The sequence below is a fragment of the Polypterus senegalus genome, chromosome 12, assembly GCF_016835505.1.
Source record: "Polypterus senegalus isolate Bchr_013 chromosome 12, ASM1683550v1, whole genome shotgun sequence".
NCBI lineage: Eukaryota > Metazoa > Chordata > Cladistia > Polypteriformes > Polypteridae > Polypterus > Polypterus senegalus.
Genome location: NC_053165.1, coordinates 159,884,015 through 159,904,790, shown reverse-complemented (window position 1 = coordinate 159,904,790; position 20,776 = coordinate 159,884,015). Strand labels below are relative to the sequence as shown.

The 20,776-nt window shown below is 38.5% G+C and overlaps 1 protein-coding gene across 1 annotated transcript in view; it reads right to left on the bottom strand.

Moving 5' to 3' along the window:
* LOC120540050 (voltage-dependent P/Q-type calcium channel subunit alpha-1A-like) overlaps positions 1-20,776 on the bottom strand; it is a 514,575-nt gene that overhangs the window by 127,659 nt on the left and 366,140 nt on the right. The window contains exons 27-31 of the mRNA XM_039770511.1: positions 13,989-14,000; positions 9,428-9,527; positions 3,267-3,427; positions 912-1,052; positions 629-830 (exon numbers count right to left, since the gene is read on the bottom strand). Of these exons, the coding sequence (XP_039626445.1) occupies positions 629-830; positions 912-1,052; positions 3,267-3,427; positions 9,428-9,527; positions 13,989-14,000 (616 nt within the window). The remainder of the gene's footprint in view (positions 1-628; positions 831-911; positions 1,053-3,266; positions 3,428-9,427; positions 9,528-13,988; positions 14,001-20,776) is intronic.

The window sequence follows — 20,776 nt, the reverse complement described above, 5'->3', positions numbered from 1 at the left end:
AAAGAAATTCTGATGCTACTGAAAACTTCTGCATAATTTAGAAGTTGTGAAAAATGATTAATTATCGACATCTCAGAATGCAGGAAATGCAGGAAGGTACTTAAGTATTGCTGCCTCGCAGATCCAGCACAGTTAGGTTTGAATCCCATACAGTGGATTTCCGCAGGTCCCACTCCTTCTGCCCTAACAAATCTCACTATGCTGTGAACAGAAATGGTCCAGTTCTCTTACGGATGATAGGTTTGACACATATATGCACAATTAAGGCTGTAACATTATACAGACTTTACATTTTTGCCAAGCAAATAGGCATATAAAGTCAGTCAATCAGTCATTGTCCAACCTGCTATATCCTAACACAGGGTCACTGGAGTCTGCTGGAGCCAATCCCAGCCAGCACAGGGCACAAGGCAGGACACAAACCCTAGGCAGGGTGCCAGCCCACCGCAGGGCATATAAAGTAAAATAGTTCATTAACGTCGTGTATTTTACTCGTCTCTTGATTATCAGCCTTAAGGCTTTGCTCATTTCATACATTTCTCTGCTCCATAACATACAGCATAACCTAGTTACTTGAAAAGGACTGTAAAAAATAGGACGAAGTAAAAAAAATATTACTCTGTCTGACCTCATTCTTCTCAAGGCTGTAATCCTCCATCATCTTGTCACCCTGCTCTTGAAAAGTGATAATGATCAAGGCCACAAATATGTTGACAAAGAAGAATGGAAATACAACGAAATAGACTACGTAAAAAATGGACATCTCCATGCGATAACCCGGACTTGGACCCTGATTCTCATAGGTGGCATCGACGGAATGTTTCAGGACTCTGTGAAGGAAGAGAAAACAAGCTAATATGGCCACATTTGTGTAAGTGAAGACAGAGAAGAGGAGGTGGACTGAGACTCACTGTGGCCAGCCCTCTCCCGTGGATACCGTAAAGAGGGTCAGCAAAGCCCAAAGAACGTTGTCATAATGAAAGTCGTATTTTTTCCATTCGCGCTTCTGTGCTTTGACTTCATCATCCCTCTCGTACACTAGATATTCTCCTCTGCAAAGAAAAATGCACAGAATTTTTCTCACATCACAGAATAACAATGTTCTCCTTGACAATCACACTAACATTTTTAAAGAAAATCTAACATGAATCCAACTGCTACACAAAATCTTAGGATTCTTTCATTATAATCTTGTCCAAGTTAAGCGACTCTGTTCTTTTGCATGTTGAGCCTAATCTTTGAAACAGTTCATTTTTATGCTGATTGTTTTTTTATGAAAATTGACATAAACCTTGAGTCAAGTTTGAGAAAAAAATGTTAGATTCATTATTAATTGACTCACTTAAAATCCTTATTCTTCCACTGGCTGTAGCTGCTGCTAAATCAGAAAACAAGACCTTTTGCTTTGGAAACATATACACTAATTGGTGTTATGGCATGAAATCTGGCTACATGATGCCCACCAACCACATGCATGACCTTATCACCTGTGACATCAATGAGGTAATGTCAGTTGAGCATCAAGCATTTGTGTAGGCATTAGGAGTTCTGCATGTAGCCTAAGCAATGAAATCCAACTAGATTCAGATACATCAGACCCAATCATCTGGTAAATCAAAGTGAAATTCTAAAGTGTAAGTCTAAGTACACTGAACAAGCAAACAAAGAAAATTATATAAAAAAATGGACATAATGTAAACATAAACACACTAGGAGTTCAGTGCCAATACAAAAGAAAACAATAATGGATGAAAATTGAACATTTTCTGTTCCTATTTTAACTGGCAATGCAATTCAGTTCTATAATATGCTAGCAGTTGCTGTTGATGCACAGTTCAGTAAAAAACAAGGGCTGGTAAGGACAAAAACACTAAGAGAATGCCAGTTAGAGTGCCCTCTCCCTCCTTTGATTTAACCAGTGGTCCACTTCAGTTCAGTTAGCTAGAAAACAATGGAGCCAGTTAAGTAAGTTATAGTATGATATGCGGTCAACACCATTTTGTGCACAGCCTGCTGAAAGGTTCTGGCCAAATGCCTATTTTGTGCATTTTTCGCCTTGGTGCCACCATGTTGGCGCTGGTTACAACTCATATTTTTGTCATATAACAGTGATGTGTAACTTTACCACACAGCCATTATAAAAGACAGAACCATGCAGAGGACAGTGTCTGATTTCTGCTAAGAAATAATAGTTTTCTACTTCTTTCTAAAAGCAATTTGTGAAAACACACTACCCTAGGGATTTTTTTTTTTGTGTGTATTTCGCCTTATACAATTTCTTGGATTAGGAATTTGTTAGTTTTCGCATACCCCTTGGGGACAGAGCACAGGGTCAGCCATTGTACAGCGAGCGTCCCTGGAGCAATTGGAGGTTAAGGGCCCAGCAGAGTAGCATCTCTTTTAGCAGTGACGGGGATTCCAGCCGGCAACCTTCAGGATACCAGCGCAGATCCTTAGCCTCAGAGCCACCACTCCGCCCCAACTATAACTTAACTGTCAACACGTAGTTTTGGTTTCAAATTAGCGTTTTTGGTTTTGCAGATTTAGAATTTTGTCCCTTATTAATGAATGCAGCCAGCTACCTGACTACTCCTTGAGCTGCTCCTTACAATTCATTTGACCATTACTAATTATAAATATTAGTTTGTTCACATTTGCAAACCTTTCTGATGATTTATTATAATTACATCCTGGACATCAGCAATGGTGAGACTTGTAGGAGTTTAAAACACAGCCAAAAAGATGCGACAGTCACCGTATAGTCCCGATATTGCCCAAATAGACACTAGATGTTATATTTTTTAGGTTACCACCGGCAAAATTAAACTTACTGTTTCACAGTTTGAGTTCAAACTTATTTTATTGAGATTTAAATACGTCACATATATCAAATGTTTAGCTTCATAATGAAAGTTGTGCCTGGAGTGTGTCCTTTGTCCATAGCCATTTTTTTTTCTCAGATCCCCCTGGAATTTTTCCTCACCCCCACAGCTACCTCTGTCAAAACCTTCTAGCACCACTACTGCCAAATGTACTAATGAAAGACCTGGTCCATCAGTCCCAAGCAGATTATTTCATCACTTTTTCAGGGCACGTGTTCAATTCTGAAGAAATCTGTGGCTCTAAATCATAACTCATTCAGTTCTGTAGTGTTCCAATGAGACACATCTCAGCTTTTGCTTCCTATAATGCTTGCTGCTTACAGTCGTCTTTATTTATTCATCACGACCAAAATGCAGTTATGAAATGTTAAAAGTTATTATCACCTGCAATCTCGTTCTAATTCTTTTGATTCATCAGAGCAGTAGAAAAAGCGCCCTTTGAAAAGCTGCACAGCCACCACAGCAAAGATGAACATGAAGAGCATGTAGACAATAAGGATGTTGAGCACATTCTTCAGGGAGTTCACTACACAGTCAAACACCGCCTGAAAGAGAAGTGACACATCAAACAAGCGTTACCAAAACATACAGTAGGTTGTATCTTGAAAAACGCCATCATTAAATTCCTTGCTTGGAAACAAGCTACAGACAAGTATTGAGAGGCAGTTTGTTACATCCCAGTAAATGCTTAATTGTAGGACAAACAGCAGAAGAAATAATGAGAAGTAGCCTGTTTCATAAAAGACAATATTAAAGGTTTATAAAAAATAAAGCAAACAGTATTATTAGAAATAAGGCACAGAGAATGTCTGATACTTGATGAGATGAAAAGCCAGCTTGAGTGGCCAATGACAGAAATCGTAAATTAATAAAACAACCGAAAGGAGAATGGCCGCTATAAGTATGTGAAGCCACACATTGAAAGAGAAGAAACAAACTGGAATGCTGCCAGATCTATAGAAGAAGGACTATGGCATGTCATTCTAAATACATTTATGAGAAACTGGCTGAGACGCTAATTGTGAGTTATGGACCATACCCGTGAGTTGGAAACTTGTTAACCTATAAGTAATACATTGCATGAGAAGCCTTCTTTGAAATCAGTGAATGACTGGAGGCCCAGTGTGACACACTGTGCAGAAAGCCACACTGGAGGCCTGTTATGACACACCTTACAAGCAAGTGTAACTGGGAGCCACTGGGACTCGACTTGCATGTAATAAACCACACTTTAGGATTGTTAAGATAGAGTCTTCATATAATGACTCACTTGGGATTCCTGCTGGGACACAGTGGGCATGTAATGAATGACAAGAAGCCCAGTAAAGAATAATCTGCGTGCAATGAACCACATTTCTGAAGTGCTGACATTGTCTGCAGTAATAGATAGATAGATAGATAGATAGATAGATAGATAGATAGATAGATAGATAGATAGATAGATAGATAGATAGATAGATACTTTATTAATCCCAAGGGGAAATTCACATAATACCCCCCTGCATATCATTTACCACCAGTAATATCTGCTTGGATAAAGTCTGTAAGCAATAAGTGACTTGTTGTCCAAATCAGGTTTCTTCCACCTTAAAAATGTTGGGAAATTCAGGCGCTTTCTAAATAAACAGGATTAATTCATGCATTTATTTCTAGTAGGATTGACTACTACAATGTGGTGTTCACTGGATGTTCAAACTGTTCTTTATACAGCCTTCAGTTAATCCAAAATGCTGATGCAAGAATTATTACAAGAACAAGAAAATACGAACACATCACTCCAGTTCTTAAATCCTTACACTGGCTCCTGGTTAAGTTTAGGGCAGATTTTTAAAATCCTCCTTTTAATATATAAAGCATTAAATGGCTGAGGTCCGGCTTACTTGTCTGAACTTATCATGACTTACAAACCTGAGCGCACATTAAGATCTCAAGATGCCGGTCTGCTTAGGATTCCAAGCATTAATAAAATAACAGTGGGAGGTCAAGCTTTTAGTTACAAGGCCCCTAAACTGTGGAGTGGTCTGCCTGCTACTATAAGAGATGCCCCTTCGGTCTCATCTTTTAAATCCCAGCTGAAGACTCACTACTTCAGTTTAGCACACCCTGACTAGAGCTGCTGATTAACTGTGCAGACTGCATCTCATTTATTAGACCTTAGCACTAAAACATCAGTAACATGATAATTAGAATTGGATACTAACCCTCACCTATTCTGTTTCTCTTCTCAGTACTCAAATATGGCACTTGGTGCCACAGCCCACCTGCCAAGTTGTTTTGCCTGCCTAAGGTAAAGTCATCCCTGATGGAGGATGGCAGGAATCGTGGGGTAGAGGGGTCCTTTCATCGGATTAGCGCTATTTCAGCTGTGGAATGGCCATATGGGGGAGGCAGCTTGATGGCTGAGGTCTCCAGAACTCCAAACAAATCCAAATCATATTTTGTGATATCATCTACTGTTAAGTTCTACTCCGTAGTTGTAAAATTTTAATTTTTATATCGTATTGAGGATTTGTTCTGTTCTGTGTATTGTACTGATTGTATTGACCCCCTTCTTTTTGACACCCACTACACACCCAAGCTACCTGTAAGGGGTCTCTATTTGAACTGCCTTTCCTGAGGTTTCTTCCATTTTTTCCCTACAGGGGTTTTTTTGGGAGTTGTTCCTTGACTTCTTAGAGAGTCAAGGCTGGGGGTCTGTCAAGAGGCAGGGCCTGTTAAAGACCATTGTGGCACTTCTTGTGTGATTTTGGGCTATACAAAAATAAATTGTATTGTATTGTACTTGACAATAGCTCGGTCAATGCATGTGGGTAATTTACTCGAAGTGGATGCTGCCAAAACCATTTGTCAATGCAAACCCACAATTTGAAGCCTCTAGAGACACAAGCTATATGTAGCAAACAGCCTGATGTATTAAAAAATACTGCAAGTGTATAATAAAAAATATCTTAAAGACTATAAAGACGCTAGTCTGATCTGTTAAGTAATGTACCACACTGGAGTGCTTTTGAGACATGACTTAAAACCTACTGAGACTCAAGGTGATGGGCCAGCTTTGGGCGTGCAGTCTAAATGTTTTGAATCACAATTGAGATCTTCTACGCTACAGCCTGCAACCACTTGGAGGTCTACGAAGACAAACTGTGGGTAATGTATAACACTGAACGTCCACAGCCACCATATAATGCAGTACTTGGGATGTGAATATCTGCACTGATTTTATACAATGATGGCCTTCAGGAACACAACCTACATGTACAGAACTTTATGAAAAGTCTGTGAGACACTAAAAGTGTAACACCACACAGGTCTCACTAAGAAAAGTTTGAAAAATGACACATAGAAAAGTTGATCAAGAAACATTTTGCACAGATTTCTATTAGACATAACAAAATAAAATATAACAAATGTTATTGTTTGTTGGTAGAAAATTGAAGTTTACCAAATTAAAAAAAAAAATAAAAAGTGTGCCTTTAAATATATAACACTAGCCATTGCCTGCAGCTCCACCCACGTAGTAGTGAAACAGGACAAACTTTAAAAATTAATAAACAAATGGGTATCGCTAGCTAACTGGAGGCAAGGTACACTCCAAAATGCAGAGAGATCTACCCTAACTCGAATGGAGGCTGGCGCGTGACTGAGGAGGTCCCTGCCTGGCTCTCCAGTCCTGATGTCACACTTCCCCCCTCTCCCCGGTCTGCAGCCTCCGTCTCAGAATAGCATGAAAATTTCACTCCTGCAAGCAAACTATGATTCAGGAGCATGACGAGAGAAGTCACAAAATCAACCAGAATGTTCAAGTAAATCATAGAAAAAAAACCTGATCTAAATCCGTTAAGTAGTTCTCTCATTCGCTAGCTAAGCGGAAGTAAGGTACACGGCATGAGGCTGGAGCGTGAGTGAGGAGGGTCCATCCCCTTCCCCTCAATCCACTGTAGCTCTCTCAGATTCACACAAATAAAATCGGTACCGCAAGCGAACTATGATACTTAGCATGATGAGAGTAATCGCAAAACCAACCAGAGTGTTCAAGCAAATTCTAGAAAAAAAACTCAATCCAAATCCGTTAAGTAGTTCTCTCATGATAAGCGGACACACAGACGGATTATATATATATAATGGACCAAGTAATGGTAATTGCACGCCAGGCCAGGGGAGGGCGGGGTGCATTAAACCTTCTCTTGCTATCTCTGCAGACCAGCCGCGGGAAAACCTATCTGAATCAGGAACGTCACTTCCAGTTCCGGCGCCCAGGAAAACATCACTTCCAGTTCCGGCGCCCAGAAGATTGTCACTTCCGGTCCCGGCTCCCAGACTGATGTCAGAGAAACATCACTTCCGGTCAACCTACATCACTTCCGGTCAACCTACATCACTTCCAGTTAACCTACATCACTTCCTGTTAGACCATTTAAAACCGCCATCTTTTCAAACCTTGATCAGTTCTGTTTTGGACTCGGTACTGGCAACATCATTGCATGAACTTAAAAGAATCCTTTGCAGCTAGGAACATTATACGGGTGGCTGCCCCAAACCTTTTATACGTGTGTCGAGTTGCTTCATTTCACTATATATATATATATATATATAAAATCCATGTGTGGTGGACTGGAGTCACTGAGGTTCACTCTGATGGAGTCATTTAAATGTTTGTCTATCTGTCTTGTTCTGAACTTTGATTTCATGACATTCATGTCAGACTCACAGAGGTATGGAGACCCAATCACAGCAGACATTTTCAGAGCTGCTTGGTAACGATTCTTATAGTTATCTGGCTCTATTAAGCTCCAGAAATGCTGAGAATGCTGTTGAGACTTTAACTGCACATTATTTTGCAGGTTTATTAATATATAAAATCCAATGTCTGTCTGTCTGTCCGCTTTTCACGAGAGAACTACTTAACGGATTTAGATTGGGTATTATTCTATAATTTGCTTGAACATTCCGGTTTATTTGGCGACTTTTCTCATTTTGCTATGTATCATAGTTTGTTTGTGGTGCCGATTTATTTGTGCAAATCCGAGATCCACGCAATGATCCGAGGGGAGGGGCCTTCCTCACTCACTCGCCAGCTTCGGGCCATGGTCCTTAACTCTGCTAGCAAACGAGAGAACACTTGAATTCAACTTTATTTGATATTTAAAATAAAGTGTTACTTAGTTCTTGATGAGTTTGCGTCCGGATATTCTCTTAAGTGTATGCCACATTGAGGAGAGATTGCAATCAAGATTGTGGATCGTGATTTTGTGTTAAAAGGATCGTAATATGATTTTTTGGAAAGCTCGCCCAACCCTAATTTGAATAATCAAGTTTTCAAATTTATGTAGGATTCATTAACCCTTTGGCAAGCTACTTGGAAAGGGGTTGCGAGCTATCGATATCTCACGAGTGACGTGTTAGAGACCCCTGGCCTAGGGTATCTTGCCATTAAACAAAGCTGTGGTGTTCATGAAAGAACATATCATATAATATACATGCTGTTGTTAAAAATAGGTAGATCAAACACCTCTGATCCAATATGCGTTTAGATCTTCATGTAGATAAACTGACATTGCTATCAGGATAGACTTGTCTTACCACACCTATTTAATGGTTAAAGCTGGTTTGCAAAATGAATGGATTGTATAATTTCAACATTGATGTTAAAAAATACTTTCATGAGTTTAATTTGAGTTGTTTCAGGATTATTAATGGCATCATGATATGCTTGGAAAAGGAGCATGAAGAATATGGAGGATTTTCTTAATGATGCAGTAGACTAATTGTAATGCTCTGCAATCAATAAATGTAATTTTAAAATCATCCCATTTTACTCACCAGGGATGTTCCTGTATTTAAAGTAACCGTTCTAACAAGGAAGCACTGAGTTCACTGTTCTAGCCTCTGTCCGATGAATGCTTACAAGTGAAGACATTATCTCTGACATCTCTGAAGTTTCTTTTATAATTTCAAGAAGGACAGTATTAATTGGTTTTCTTAAGTAAACATAAGTAAATAAAAACCTTAAACCTTAATTTAGGAGGAACTTAATCTTACAGTCGGAAGTATTGCGTTTCACTAAAGAGTTTAAAATGTTTTGGTGAACTTGGTATCATCCTAATTATAAACATCGTAAAAGAAGGAAGCTATTTTACTGTTATATCTGCAATTATACACCATAGCTGTAGTCCTAGAAACTATTGAAATCGTCAGAAAAAAAACTGAAATGTAGAGATGTCAGGTAATTGAAAGGAACCACTCTGGGCATCTCTCTTCTAGGAGGTTTCGTTTTGCCGATGTGCTCGCATCGCCTGTGCATTAAGCGGCCAATCGACTTTGTCTTTCTTCAGGGGTTTCGTTTTGCCGGCGTGCTCCCCTCGCTTCTGTATTAGCGGCTAAGTGAGTCACTCTTCTTCGGAGGTTTCGCTTTACCAACCTGCTGGCCTCACTGGTGTATCCTCAGAAGTGAAGACAGACACACACACTTTCACGCGTAGACGTTTATATATAAGATTACAAGAGCAGACAAACAAAAATAAAAGATGAAAAAAAAATGACTTTACCTTCAGTTTGGGTAGACGCTTGATGGTTTTGAGAGGTCGTAAAACCCTGAGCACTCGTAGAGACTTAATTGTGTTGATGTCCTTTCCTTTACTGCTGCCCCTGTAGAAGTTACGAAGAATATCATCAGTCAAAATGGAAGCCAGAGACAACAAAGGATAATTGAAAAAAGTGTGCTCTCCAAAAATATGGTACCAAAATGTGCAAATTCGTAATTCTAGCAAACAGAATTACTGTGTTCTTTTGAAACTGGAGCTCATCGTCTGAGCTAGCAATGATGTCAAATTTACAGAGACAGATAGAGATTACAAGTATAGAGATGACATATGTCTTGGTACAACAAAATATTATTCGGTATATGGTCAACAAGTAATTCGGTGATACGAGTCGTCCATCAAAATTTTATAGAACAAATTGGACCAGTTTCAAGGAAGAACAGGCTGAAATATGGAGTGGGGGGTTCAAAATAAAAGAAGCATTTCTAAAAGCCTAGATGTGATGTTTCTACTGTTACATGCAAACTACTGAGAAACTGCTACAGGTTCTATTGGGCATGAAGCAACACAGTGATGCCAAAATTAAATGAATGACAGATTTCTCAATTCAAGTAGGGGTACCATCTTTACTAGAATAGATATTGGTTTTATACCTAGAATTAACTTTTTGTAGCATATATAAAAGCTAAAAATATGCTGAGTGGCCACTTTATTAGGTACAATGGTCATTTTGTTTGGCATTGTGTGCTTATTTAGTGACAGGGACTGGCATTGTAATATAACGTAGGCGGGCATTAATCCAGTGGTCAGTAACAGGTGTTTGATTAAAGGGGTCACTAGAAGCAACTATGACTTGCACACATTTAACTAACAACTCCGTAGCAACAGTGGTGATAAAAGAGGCACTCAGGAAGGACAACTCAATGTAGTTTGTTGTAAATGTGATATGGTGCCTGATGATCCAACCTTTTTTGCTCCTGCCACGTAAAAATAGAAAGTGTGATTGAAAAAGGCTACCAAACACAAACACTTGAGGACTAGAATCTAAAAATCTTACCAATAGGAAGACATGACATGATGTGCTATGGCCACTTTTTTGCGTATAATGGGTCTCTTGACATTTTTGAACGCCACAGCACATCTGAACAGAACTGCGGACCGGGTTTATCTTTTCTTCACAGCATTGTAGCCATCCATACACAAACAAACAATTTCAGGCAAAGCCCTGAAAGCTTCCTCGAACATGATGTGCCAGCAAATCACCTTAGTCCAGTGACACTACCATTGACTAGATAACCTTCTAAACAAACATCAATTAGTTGAGATGGAACAAGCTATTCTAACATGGGGTCGTGCAACAAATAAGATGACATGGGGCAACACGTCTGTGTCACACATTTGGTTGAGTCAATGCGCCAGCAATTACAGGGTATTGTCAAGGTATATGGAAGACCAATTCATTACTAGGTGGATGAATGTAATAAAATGGCCACAGATGTTAGAACTGAAGTTTTGGTGAAGTGATAAAGAGAACGTGACATCATTGGATAAAGTAGTTTTCCTTTGACGCAGTATCAGCGTGTTTTTAATCTTTGCACTAGTAATGTGGATTTGCATGATTACAGGCTTAAGGGACTGACATTCATAAACTTGTTACCCTGTTGCTAGCGCTGAGATATCCTTTCACTGCAAATGACAGTTTATACGTGGTGGAACGTACTAAAAAGGAAACGAGGGCTAGAAAATATAGACATCTCTAACACCTGTGATTACTAGCAGTGAATACTGGGATACTAAACTGCTTGGCACACTGGGGTGTTGTTTTAGCTCTTCTCAGTGTTAGCTGATAGTGAGATGGTTGATTTGGACCACGGAAGATCTGGGAGAACAGATTTCCTCAGATTCATGTAAAGACAGTACCAACTTATGTAAAAAAGGCTTCAATAGGTTAACCATATAAAAAGTTTCACTAATGACAAAAAATATATCAGCGAATAACATTAGGGCTTCAGCTTAACTTACCTTGAGCCTCTTAACTACATTGCAAAAAATGCATTTGTAAAAACTAGGACAAAAAAACTTTGCTTTCATTTCATTTTTTTGCTTTGCTTTCATTTAGCAAAAATTCTGCAAAGTTTACTTGACAAGATTTCTTAAAATAAGCAAATTAATCATAAATATAAATTCCTTGATGAGTCAATAAATATAGTGGTATAAAAACCTGTCACTGGCGCAAATTTCTTTTTTTGCAGTGTAGTTACTCAAGAGAGTCTTGGCAACTGCTTAAGTAAACTAATTTTTCATCATTTGCTTTTTCAGTTTTTCTTCTTGAAACAATAGCTGTGATCATAAGCTAAATAAATTGCTTGTCTGTAAATGCAACTCTGGAATAAGTGCGGCAACTCAAAGACAAAAGCCAATCGAAAGGAAAGGAAATGACATAAATAACTTGCTTTTAAAATAAAAAGATAAGATTTTGACTGATTGAAATATGACATTCTATTATATTTTTAAAACAGAATATTGTTCTAGTATACATAATAATTTTGTAGCATGTTCATGATGAGGAGATGATATGAAATTAAGATTCATTTAAATAGAATCTTCTGCCATGTTTCTTTAAGATCTTTAATAAAAACACTAGCGGGATACAGAACCTCTGCATTAGAATATTTTAATATTAAAAAAAAAAAACAACTTTAAAATAATGACAGGATTCACAATTATAAAAATATTGAACTATCCTTTTCCATGTTTTTCTTTCAAATGCTCTTTAACTTAATTTGCTTTTCCATTACAGGGTCATGTGCAGCTGGAGTCTGTTCTAGCAATTTTGGCCATAAGTCGAGAACCAAAGAGTCCACTCACTCATACATGGCCTAATTAGCTTTACCATTCAGCCTAACATTCATATCCTTGGCGTCTGTTATTAAAAAAAGACTATGCAGAAAAACAGTTCCTACATAGACAATGATGTACAGTAGCTACACGGGGTCCATGGAGCTACAAGAACATTAGGAAATAACCTTTGCCAGTGCAATGTTATATTAACCGTCCATAGGAAAACCTGGTGTAGTCAGAAAAATGAATGAAGTTGATTTTAAAATTTTGTATTCCTGAAATTTTATACAAATTTAGCCTATATACATTCACTGGCACAAAGGCAGGCCAGACAGGGTAATTAGATAGGGAAATATGAGATGTGGTGGGAAAATGGGCAAAATACCTCACTTGGCATAAAGGAGTGAAGCAGGGGGGTATAGTCTGAGATTGTGGAAATGCAGGATTCCTCAGACTTGCTTTTTCTTAAAATATTCCCACATGTCTGTTTTGTTTGTAAAACCATTGTTTTAGTTACTTTAGTCTTGACAGATATATATTCTGGATGTAAAGATACAACAATTTGTAAAGCCCAATGTTTGTATACTGGGCAGCTAAGAAATCAACTGTGACAATAAAAATGGACACTGGATATTATATGATTACAAAGAAAAGAAGTTTAAATTACCTGTGAAGAATAAGATGCTGCAATGTTAAAACAAATGGTAAATGGTAAATGGCCTGTATTTGATATAGCGCCTACTAGAGTTCAAGAACCCCCCTAGGCGCTTTACAACACAACAGTCATTCACCCATTCACACCCTGGTGATGATAAGCTACTATGTAGCCACAGCTGCCCTGGGGCACACTGACAGAAGTGAGGCTGCCGAACACTGGCGCCACCAATCCTTCCGACCACCACCAGCAGGCAAGGTAGGTTAAGTGTCTTGCCCAAGGACACAACAGCTACATTCTCATGCCGGGAGCCAGGATCGAACCTGCGACCCTCTGATTGCTGGACCACCCGCTCTACCGACTGAGCTACTGCTGATAAGATAATAGGAAATGTCTAATTGTACAACATTGAGTGAACAAGGGGCGGCACGGTGGCACAGTGGCAGTGCTCGCAGTTAGGAGACCTGTGGGTTCGCTTTCCGGGTCCTCCCTGCGTGGAGTTTGCATTTGCTTCCCGTGTCTGCGTGGGTTTCCTCCCACAATCCAAAGACATGCAGGTGAGGTGCATTGGCTTGGTGTGCTTGGTGTGTGTGCCCTGCGGTGGGCTGGCGCCCTGCCCGGGGTTTGTTTCCTGCCTTGCGCCCTGTGTTGGCTGGGATTGGCTCCAGCAGACCCCCATGACCCTGTAGTTAGGATATAGCGGGTTGGATAATGGATGGATGGATGGAAAACGTGTTACTAAGTAAGGGTCCTGTTTTTGAAAAATAAACATGGAAACACTGTGTGTCTGCATTTGCCTTGTAAACAAATGTCAAGTGCAAAGGTTCTAAACATTTCAATACTTTTGATTCAGACAATACACTTTTTTACAGGCTATAGAAACCATCCAGGAAAATAAAAACAACCCTAATTATTCTGATTTTTTTCTTTGAGATCTACTTCAGAAACAAATTCAGAATCATACAGTGAAAAAGAGACAGGATTAACAAAATAGAGAAAGAGGAAAAAAAAAACAGTGACAAACTAGCTTTTCAGACAGTACTGAGATGAGAGAAAGAACAGAAACTTTACCGCGCGCTGCTCCTGTAGGATGCGGTCACCGCGGCAGTGTGGAAAGACAAGAAAAGGTCAGTGAAAGCAAGAGAGAAAAGGTGAAGAAACACATTGAAATGAAAGAGAAGGGACCAGCATATCTCTGCCACTCACTCTAAAGGAACCCTTCTACTGTATCTTCTGGTTACTGGAAACAGAACATTGAAGTTTGAACTGCTTACTCAAACAAAATTAGTCATTTAAGCTTTTCACATCCTTACACCAGATACAGTTCTTTGTGTTATAAGCAAAGCTTCTAGAATAATGACACAAGACTAATTGGCTCATCACAGCTCATTAAACTCATTTTGTTTCGATGGCATACAGATCTCAAGGTTTTGAATGAACCGTTTTTACCAAACTGTTGTGAGAATTTAAAATTGAACAACCTTTCATTAAACTTACTCACTTGTCACAAATGCAGTGTTTTGCCGTCCTATAATTTAGTCTCACTGAGGTGTGGCTAAGACGCATTGCAGTTTTGAAGCCTTGCATGTAATGCTAGTCAACCTGTAAAAATAGTTTGGCTCTAATAGAAGTTATGCAGAAACAACACACTGACTAATTCAGATGTGAAATTGTGGACGGGGTGACTACAGGACGCAGACGTAATAATGACAGTAGAGAATTGCTTTATTAATGTTAAGTACAGGAGAGATTAAAAAACAGGCAAACCAAAAACAAAAATGCAGACGAGGTAAAATGTTAATCAAAAGGGCTTAGTAAATAACAAAACTGAGGGCTGAAAGGCTAGAGAAGAAAGAGTAAAAGACCTAAACTACGGTAGAAAACACATGAGCGCTGACTAAGGGATCATCACGAGTGTGCTTAAATAATTTATCACACAAGCTCTGTCTAAGGAGGAGGAGGAGGAGGAATTGGCATGGAAGAAGGCTCCTCAGACAGAAGTGACGAAGACTTGTAGGAGACCTCAATGCAAGAATTCTAAAATCTAACAAACATACTGTAATTGAATAAAATTAACGTGAAATTAAATAAATACAGCGAAGAACACAATTTATTTAAAGATATCGCAACACCAACACCAAAATAAAAAAATATTTGAATGCAATAAGAAATGAAAAACGTATTTGATGAACTTTGACAAGGGAGGGGCTTAAGATAGCAGCTCTGTGTTAAAGGGTGGCCGCACACCATGGGGACAGATAGGCCAGCATCATCCACTAGGTGTCACCCCGCCAGCTCCAGCTCTATCCTGTGGTGATGGTGGCTCACTTATTGGGAGTGGTGTGGCTGGTTGGGGGTCCTGCACAATCTGACTGGCTGAGATTGGCAAGGTTTGTTGGCTGACGGGTCTATTCTGTCATTCTAATTCATGGCCCCCTCAAGAAGACAGTCCAGCAGCCTCTGACATGAGCTCTGCTCACACGTGCAGCGTGGTGTCTGGTGGGGCTCTTACGTGTGCAGATCCCCCCAGGTAAACCCACACTCAAGAATAGTATGAAAAATAAAAAATATATATAAAAAAATACTTTTTAAAAACCACGCTTATCCTTCTATATAAAAGCGGTCGGGATTGTCCTTCCGTCCCGTGAGTGGAAAGCGTAGCGGTATTCCGCTTATCACAGACTTACTACTTGCAGCTTGCGACATGATATGAGCAGAGTTCTGGTGCACTCATCGTTCCCTTGCTTTTGTGTGCAATGCGCTGGAAAAATAGACAAAATGATGTCTCTGGAAATAATTAATGTTGATGGAGTTCAAATGCCTCACCGCGTAGTAAATATCAGGGGGGTTCAAAAGGGCGACCTCAATATAGAAAAAAAGTTAAAATCTCATCACAAAAATAACAGAAACTACGAGTATTAAAGTAATAGCGCTCAAATGCAATATAACCAAATTAATGAGTTTGTATAAAATATCAAATTGATCTTCATATTGAATTGCCTTATGAAGTGGTCAACTTAAAAGTCGGTCGCCTTAAAAGGCGGGTCAGCCTAGTATTAAGTTAAAAAGTGTACTAAAAAGTAAAAAAATAAGTCTCTCATAAATCACTCGTAAAATAAAAGGTGGACGCTTTTGCTAAGATTTTAAGAAGTGTTTTTTGAATGTTGATTGATGAAAAGCATCCACACTTTTATTTTATGAGTGATGCATAAGACTTATTTTTTTACTTTTAACTTAATATAAGCATGGTTTTTAAAAAGCATTTTTTAAATATGTATTATTTTCAACTTTTTAGCCTTGGGTTTCTTTAGTATAATTTTGTAATCAATATTTTAACACTTTGACGTTTATATGCACACATCTTCATACAAGATGCAAAAAGTGGAATACAGTTCTATCGGTTACTAGCGCCATCTACTGGTGAAATCTCGAACTATTCTTTATATGAAATTTTCATTTCTTAATTAACATGGATTAATTGATCAATTAGTGAAACTGATTCATGTATTGCCATCAGAAGTGAGTAAGTGTGCAAATTTTAGGAAGTGGGTTAAATACCGGTTACAAGATTTGTAGCAGACAACAAATTAATATAAGTGTGGTAAAAATAAAGAGAGGTCAGGATTGCCGAGTGGGAAACCTGGCATAAACCGCCAGTCATAATAGCAAAGTGAAAAACCAAATGGCTTTAAAGATGTGACATGTATGGTGATAATATTAAGTTTGTAGATTAATTATTACACAGTATTGAAAGAGTTTATAACTTTTTTATAACAATGCTTGGAGGCATTACCTTTAATACAAGCTTATTTTAGTTAAACACTACTAATCTCTCTTACATCAGTGTCTGCACACCACATACCAACACATTACAATCATATTTTACATGCTCATTAGTAGACCTTACTAATCACCTATCAATACAATATGGTGAAACCTCTAGAATTTGTTCAGTTACAAGTTAAGTCAACAAGGCATGGACATCGAACATCTGCTGACATTGGGTCAGGAGTTATGCTATGTGTTCAGGCGAATACAATTGAATTCTTCTAGCCACTGCTCCTTGGTGCTATTATGGCTCTTAGGTGCAACTGGCATTTGACTTACCATTCTTTTGTAGCTATCCATACTGACCCCTACTCTCTCTTCTGTTCTTATCCCGGTTTTCTGTGGTGGCGACCTGCGCCACCACCACCTGATCAAAGCACCGTGATGTCCCTACATTGATGGTTTAAAGGCCAGAAGTCCATATGACCACCATCATCAAGTCCTTCCATGAGAACCCTGAACACAATGAGGACTGATCGTTTATGTTAGGTAGAAAGTCTAGAGGCGGCTGGGTGGTTTCGTGGCCTCTGAGCCCCTGCAGATTTTATTTTTTCTCCAGCCATCTGGAGTTTTTTTTTTGTTTTTTCTGTCCTCCCTGGCCATCGGACCTTACATTTGTCTTATTTTAATTCTTATTTATTTTATCTTTTTTCTCTTTCTTCATCATGTAAAGCACTTTGAGCTACATTATTTGCATGAAAATGTTGTTGTTGTTGTCAGACATTCTCGACAGGGTTGTCGCTGGTATGAAAACTCTTGTCTCTTCTTAGCACAGTTAACCGTTTAAATGTCTCATTTTTGTAGTTTACCCTTCTTGCTATTTTGAAATTCTTTATGACTTGTCAATGCAAAAACCTCACATTTCTCTCTTATGTTTGCCAACTCTGGATTCCAATTACCATCCTGTGTTTCTGGCCATTACCTTGAAATATTTACAGAGATCTGGTTATTTGAGCACTGTTTCTGTTTTTCACCATGATGTCTTATCTTGTGGATATTATAATTACCAAGTTGACTTTGTTATCAGTTCTTCTCAAGCAGCACTGAATTCCCTCACAAATCGCACCAACTCTCAAAGGGGGATAAAGGGTGAAGAGCTGAAGGTCAGTAATGCATGGAGCAGACCTGACAACAAATTAACAAGACAGCAGCCACAACACAGTTCATAGATTGTGCTCATGGAGAACAAATTTTCTAGCTGATAGATGAAAATGATACTTCTAATTAAATGTGAGTTTGGATTGAGCATCAAGTAATCTTATTTTATTTTGGTATTGTAATGCCAAAGACAATCACAGACACAAGAAATACACAGCCTCTATAAAAATGATCTTGCATAGAAATTTTGCATTTTCTTCTAATATATTATTAAAGATATATTTAATTTACATTTCTTTCACTGATCAACATACAAATAATCCTTATTGTCAAGTGAAAAATGAAATTATACTGATATGATTCTTCTAGAATAATTATTTAGAAAAGAGAGAGTTATTATTTCTAAGTAATTAGCATGTAGTTCAAAAAGACAAGAAATTCTGAGGCCCAAGACTGGCTTAAAACATAAGCAAGGCTACAGAGGTAGTCAAGGAACTGAGACGAAATGTTCAAAAAAGAAAATAAAAAACAACTTGTTACCAGGGACTGATAGTGAGCAGCTTACTTATACTGGCAAATTAAGCACAAACAAGCCAAAAGTGGCCAAGAGGTAATTATTGTCACCAGGCAATGGCGAGCATAGGAATGAATATAAAGTACATAAGGTGTGAGGCATGATCAAGATTACGGTCGAAGGCAAAGAATAACAATACAGTGAAACCTCGGGTAACAAACATCTCGGACCAGATACAAATCGGGTTACGACCAAAAACGTTTGCCAAACTTTTGCATCTGTTCACGACCACACACCCAGGTGACCAATAACACAGTTTCCCTTCTGGTTCATACTCGCCGATTATTTCCGCACGTGTTCAGTCTCTCCCTGTGCGTTCGCTGTGAACTCTTTGTGCTCTATTTCGTTTCCCTGCATGGTTTGTATGCGCCGGTGATTTCCGCACGTGTTCGGTCTCTCCCTGTGCAGTACGTTGTTCTCAGTCAGACGTGCATCACGCAGAGGGACTTTACCTCAAAACTGTAATCTCCTCTCCACCCAGCTTCATGCCAGAACTCGACTCATGCAAGGTTAGTGTTCTTGGTTGTTTATCGTTAGTTTTTGTATAAATTAAGGATTTTTCAAATGTTTATTTTTGTTCCCTGTGCTTTAAACTCATTAAAAAAAAGTGTTCATAGCGAGCGGTTCGTAAGGCTGTAGCGTGAACTCCTGCAATGTTAGTTTTCTCAGTGTTATTCAATGTTTTTACATTTAGTTTACTATTACACTGTGCATTCTATGTTATAATCACTAAATTAAAAAAAATATATATTTACATACAGTTTGTACGGTCTGGAATGGATTAATTGTATTTACATACAATCCTATGGGGGAAAGTACTTCGGGTCATGACCAAATCGGGTTGCGACCAGAGTTTTTTGGAACGAATTACGGTCGTGGCCCGAGGTTCCACTGTACTTTAATTGCTAATTACCTACAATAACATCAGGAAACACAATAAATACAGTATTCTAATGTGTTACCACTACCACAAGTAATCTAAATAGAAGGACTAGGATGGAACTGTATGTGCAGTTTTTTAGCCGAAGAGAGTATTAAAAAATGAAAGATACACGGGTGTCAGGTCAGCAAAGGCAGGCCCTCACTGAGTAGTCGGAGTGAAAGAATGATGCAAATTGATACATTCCTGGTTTGAGTATCTATGGTCTTTAACCGTAATGCCTGTGACTCTAAACCCTGGGAAAATAAGATGAGGTGTATCTAGGCCTGAAAGAAGTATACTAAACTAAGCAAGTAACCCATTTGGCATTGGAGCTGTTTGGATTGCATCACCAGAAATATACTGTATTCCTAAACTGGATAAGGAATGATTTATGGTGATTATTCCTCCTAAGTGGCATAAGGCTGCCTTAAAACCAAAATATGAGATTTTCAGAATTAGCAGAGAGACTAACACGTTCAGAAGCTAGCTTGGTTGTGTGTCCTTTCAAATGGTAACCAGGGGCCTGGTATGCAGGGACATCGAGAACCAGAGATTGGTCTCTGGGGTCCCTAATCCTATAAGAAACAAAAGAACAGGCTAGGAGTGTACTTTTCAGACGATTTTTCTCCACAAATAAGAAATATGACAAAAGGGAAGAAAAAGATAAAAAAAAAGGAGACAACATGGGACAAGCACACATACTGCCTCCACAGTAAGACGATGACACCAACGCTTCTAAGCATAGGTCAGTTTTGGTTGATGCATTGTTGTTTTGTTGTATCGAATTTCGTTATTTTATAGAGGACTCTGCTACAGACAAGTTACATAATTGTGAAAGCTGTTTATGTCTTTCTAGTCTACAAATATTTTTCTTTCCTTCGAGCCACAGCAACTTTCCACCTAACTGCCAGGTTTCTTGTATATTACATTACATTTTAACAAACAGATCACATTTCCAACTGTACTTCACATGCTTTGAAAAAGAGGCATCAAGCTCATGAAACAGATCAGTTTTCCCCCGTCTACTACTTTAAACACAAATGATTTTGAAAATAACATTCAAATTATTACAAATGAACCATAGACACAATACACTTGAGAACATGAATATAACATTGAAACACAGAAACAGAAAGAAGTGCACAATACAGCCAAGCTGTATGAAACAGAAATGAGTATAATCAATCCTTTCATTGCTGTGTGGCAGCCATATTCATAAGTGTCATTAGTCACTTAGATGTCAAATAGGATACACTCTACCTTAATTAAATCCTTAGTTCGCTAAATTGCTGCTTTTAGACCAAGTATACAAATTAAACACAGTATTTGCTACAGTACCCACCATTTTAGAAGGATTATACTATCAAATAGATTAAATCCTTTTGTTTAAGTATGTCTCTTTACTTGATTTATTATTTGTCTCCTTCAAGAAAATTA